The sequence below is a fragment of the Austrofundulus limnaeus genome, unplaced genomic scaffold (assembly GCF_001266775.1).
Source record: "Austrofundulus limnaeus strain Quisiro unplaced genomic scaffold, Austrofundulus_limnaeus-1.0 Scaffold1582, whole genome shotgun sequence".
Taxonomy (NCBI): domain Eukaryota; kingdom Metazoa; phylum Chordata; class Actinopteri; order Cyprinodontiformes; family Rivulidae; genus Austrofundulus; species Austrofundulus limnaeus.
The window spans coordinates 14,181-18,687 of NW_013953984.1; the positions used below are offsets into that span (position 1 = coordinate 14,181).

The following is a 4,507-nucleotide window of genomic DNA, read 5'->3' on the forward strand; positions in this document are numbered from 1 at the left end:
CCCCCAGAGAAGATCCCAGAGAAGACCACAGAGAAGGCCCCAGAGAAGACCCCAGAGAAGACCCCAGAGAAGACCCCAGAGGAGACCCCCAGAGAAGACCCCAGAGAAGACCCCAGAGAAGGCCCCAGAGAAGACCCCAGAGAAGACCCCAGAGGAGACCCCAGAGAAGACCACAGAGAAGACCCCAGAGAAGACCCCAGAGGAGACCCCAGAGGAGACCCCAGAGAAGACCCCAGAGAAGACCCCAGAGAAGACCCCAGAGAAGACCTCAGAGAAGACCCCAGAGAAGACCCCAGAGAAGATCCCAGAGAAGACCCCATTGACCCCAGAGAAGACCCCAGAGGTGGTGTAGAGTCTAAAATGTAAAAACGTTGGTTGCAACTACATTAATTATCTTAAGTCATACTTATTCACCTTGCTAAAAGGTCTTGAAATCATTGGTAGTCAATAATTATTGACAAATATTGGGTCCGGTTTAGATCATTTGTTAAACTCAATATATTTTCCTTCAAACTTGACATGTTTGTTTTATGAAATTAGCATTAATTATGAATTCCATACATTTATTGTAAAGAGATATAAAAATATTTGTGACACAGATCCAGTTGGGCTTGCTGTTAATTTCTCTGTCAGTTTTCGCCCTCTCTGGATGCCACATTAACTTCTCACAGCAGTGCACAGTCTTGTTGTCTTACATTACTGTATGATTACATCATAAACTAAAAGTAGTCCAGTATAAATCCAAACTAAAACCAATGAAATCTTTGTTTTCTGGCCTGTCACAGTGGGAGGGTGAAGAGAGATGTCTTACTTGGACAGCTGGCTGAGATCTTCACAGGAGAAAGGAAGCAGAAGTTTGAAGCGACTCAGTGTGGTCCCAGTACACCAGTCCAGGACGAGTTTTCGAACCACTGTACTCTTCCCAGTTCCCACAGCTCCATACAACAATATATTGGSCCCTCTGCCTACACCCCAGCCATCAGGTGTCTCAAAAAGCTGCTCCATGTTCAAAGATGGACCAGGGCAGGTCTGAGTTTCATAAAATGACCTGACTGGTCCAGTTCTTTCCTCATACTGTCTTTCCAGGATAAGTGGATCCACATGCATCGTCTCTGGACTAAAGACATCTCCAAATTGTTTCTCCTCTTTGGGAAGGTGGCTGAACCAAAGGAGGAGCTTCTTCTTGTGGATCTCTGTGGGATCTGCCGAAAAACAACAACAATTCAAACACAAAGCAGTAAAGAAAACAGAGAAACAATAWTTTTTTTTATCTTTTTTCCATTTTAAACACAAGAATGATTTATAAGCAGAAGGATTATGTGTCCCAACAGTAAAATGAACATGCTTGAACCAAAGTGCAGTGGTGGGCAGCGCTAACTTAAATTTTAGTTGCACAATTTCTAAAGCGCTAGTCAATTTATTTAGGTCTGCAAGTTCAAAAGCACACATGCTGAATAAAACTTAGTGGAAGCTAATTTAAAAAGTGCAACATAATCATAGTTTACCAGAAAACATTAAGGTAAGAGAAGAGTCAGCCCTTTACTGTAGGGATGGGCATAATCGTATCGTGTGCAATTAATCATCAGAAAAACATTAATCGATTACTTTTTGGCACTTGACGATTAATATGATTAATGCCACCAAACAGACTGACTGGAGATTACTACGGTCAGTCTGCTTGGTGCTCCTCTACACTTCAAATATGACGAACATTAAAAAAAACATTCTGTAATTTATTTATCAACACAATTTGAAATTTGATGTATAGCCTGAAGTTTAATTTTGACACAATTTGGAACTATTTTTATCTTTCCCACTAAATTGGTCATGTGACCAGGACATAAGGATGTCCAGGGACTCCAAGAGATTGTTTGTAAGATTGTTTTCTTTGACAGATTGACACATATCGGCGCAGAATGGAGAGGTGATTTGTAGAAACAGACTTAAATCATGGTTGTAGTTGTTGATTGCTACTTCTGCTGCTTCTCTGTCATTTTCTTATGTTTATGGCAGGGCCTCAGTAAGAAAACAAGCAGATATATTAGTAATTTTAAACTTTGTTGTGAAACTGAAGCGAAGCATTCTGGGTAGGCTACATGACACAGAACAGGAACTCTGTTCTTTTCAGAATAAGAGCGTGAATTTAAACTGTTCCATGTTTCTTTACTATTATTTAATATTTATTGCTGCAGTGTCCCTCAGAGAGAGGAGGTACAAACTGCACAGCTGAGTGTGGTTCTGCAGATCAGAACCACAGGTGTATTATCACCCAGTGAAGAAGTTATAATTGCTTCCTGCCATGCAAAGGATTGTGGGAACATTACAGTCTCAGTGGAAACCGTCACAGAGGACAGTCAGAAGTCTATAMAGCTCTGTGAACACAGTGTTACGTGAGCGGTCACTGTTTCCTCACAATGAAGGTTCATTGTGCTCAGTAGAGATGACTTTCCCCTCCAATGTTCAAGAAAATGATGACAAAGTTTTAATGAATTATGTGGCTACAAAACGTGAGACTAGACGGCTCTTTCTCTTTACTTTAGACAAAATTGATGTTTGAATGTGAAATATTATTTGTGATTAGCGCTACTCAATTTTTAGAAAGTGTAAATCTGCACATCGTTTTATGAAATTAGTAAAACCCCTAAAGCGCAAAGGAGCAATTTAGGTCCGCAAGTAGTGCATTTGTGTTTTAGGGGACTAGTGCCCACCACTGCCAAAGTGCAATGTGAATAAAACCACTAATTCTTCCATTTTCATTTATTTGCTGGATGGTTGTCTGCAACCTTTCCAACAGTAAAGAAAGAAAGAAAAACCTCAGGAAAGGTGTATTTTAATAAGTAAATTAGACGATATACAAAATTTACTATRAATAAATGTCCTCAGTCAGCCAAGTTATGGACTGAGTGACAGACACTTTCCTGAGTTTTTCTGCCTGACTGTATTGGTTGCTTGGGAGAGGGCTTGTAGGTACTGACAGACAGCTTCACGGACCAACCAGCTGCAGGTTTCTTAAGTCAAGAAAAGACTGGGACTCCTTTCAGATTTAAACTTTCAGTGATACCTGGCCATGACCTCGMGCTGCAGACAAGGAAATGACTACAAACTTTATCAGTACAAAGACTTTTCTTGCTAAAAGCAGATGTACGGTGATGTGTTTAATCTTTTACACATAAGGGGTAAACTGTGACTCATGCTGCGATGCTCTGAATGACAGCTGAGTTTTTTAATGCTTATCTGTGGCTTTAAACAAATCCTCACAAGCAGTAAGTTTTCTGTAAAGGTCATACCGCGGGATGAAAATGAGCAATCCCAGCCAACCCTACGATCATCCCTCAAACGTTTGCACTAACAATTCAGAATTTCTTCCATTTCATTTATCTGGAGATGTTTAAGTTAAAATTTCAGATCATAGAATCCCTTTAAATACTTTTTGGTAAGTTATATCTTGTACAGTTCTGGTTCAAATATACAGTTTTATGTTTGCTAGACTGTTAACTAATTATTTGTGAGTTAATATTACCTTAATGAAGAGTGATTTTAAATCAAGTGAGCCTGTAAAACTTTTTGGGTGCACCTAACTTTTGCACTGGTGCACCTAAGAAAAAAAAGTTAAGTGCACCGGTGCAACCAGTTCAAAAAGTTACTCTAGAGCCCTCAGGTGCAAAACAAGTACTGACAGACCTCAGAAAGGCTCTAACATGTGTCTCTATGAGGACCTGGAAGAGAGCACTGGAGGTGTTGTGCTGCAAGAAATGTGGTTCTTAAGAAGTATGTTCTAAATCACATRAACTGTAAAAATCACCAATGAAGACATCTTAACAAGAGTAAATGAAACAAGATCCCTTTACAAAACCATCATACTGGGACAATCCTGTTTTTGTACACACTATGAGGAGAGACGGGTTAGAGCACCTTGTATCAACTGGAAAAATTCAAGGAAGAAGAAGTCGTGGACGACAGAGGCAGAAGTTGACAAACGGACTGAGCTTTAGTTTTCAAGCATCAGCTTGAAAAGTAACCCCAAACCCATTTTGTCACTAATTTGAATCACCAACAGTTACAGTCCAATGAATACTGGTTAGCAGAATCAGTTTACTGCTTCTGTATTATTGTTTTTTAGAGTTGTTGGACTGTGGGCRGTACTGATACACAGAAAAGTTTAGATTGATGGACAGAGTGTGTTTCATTCATGGAAGGACAGGTGTTTGTTCTCTGAAATGGTAGTAAGGATTCAAAGAGCTTCATACCTGGATCTGAAGGTGTAGAGCTATGAAAGCCAGTGGCTGAAAACTGAGACACTTCCACTCTTGTCTTCCTCCATACTGCTAACAGTTGATGTAGCTGTCTGTAAAACACAATGAATTATATCAGTTGATTCAGCTGAGACTGATAAGACTGTAACAAGATATGAGAGGAGAAAAAGAAGAGGGATACTGTTTCATCACTCTGTTACACTTTTACCTGTTGGAGGACCAGACTAGATTTACTGACCAATCATATATATATA

At 39.8% G+C, this 4,507-nt stretch overlaps 1 protein-coding gene across 1 annotated transcript in view; it reads right to left on the minus strand.

The window, feature by feature from the left end:
* The window catches only part of nlrx1 (NLR family member X1), a gene marked incomplete at its 3' end in the record, with an annotated part of 26,452 nt that overhangs the window by 10,684 nt on the left and 11,261 nt on the right, over positions 1-4,507 (minus strand). The window contains 2 exon segments of the mRNA XM_014032943.1: positions 812-1,202; positions 4,248-4,345. Coding sequence (XP_013888397.1) covers positions 812-1,202; positions 4,248-4,345 — 489 coding nt within the window.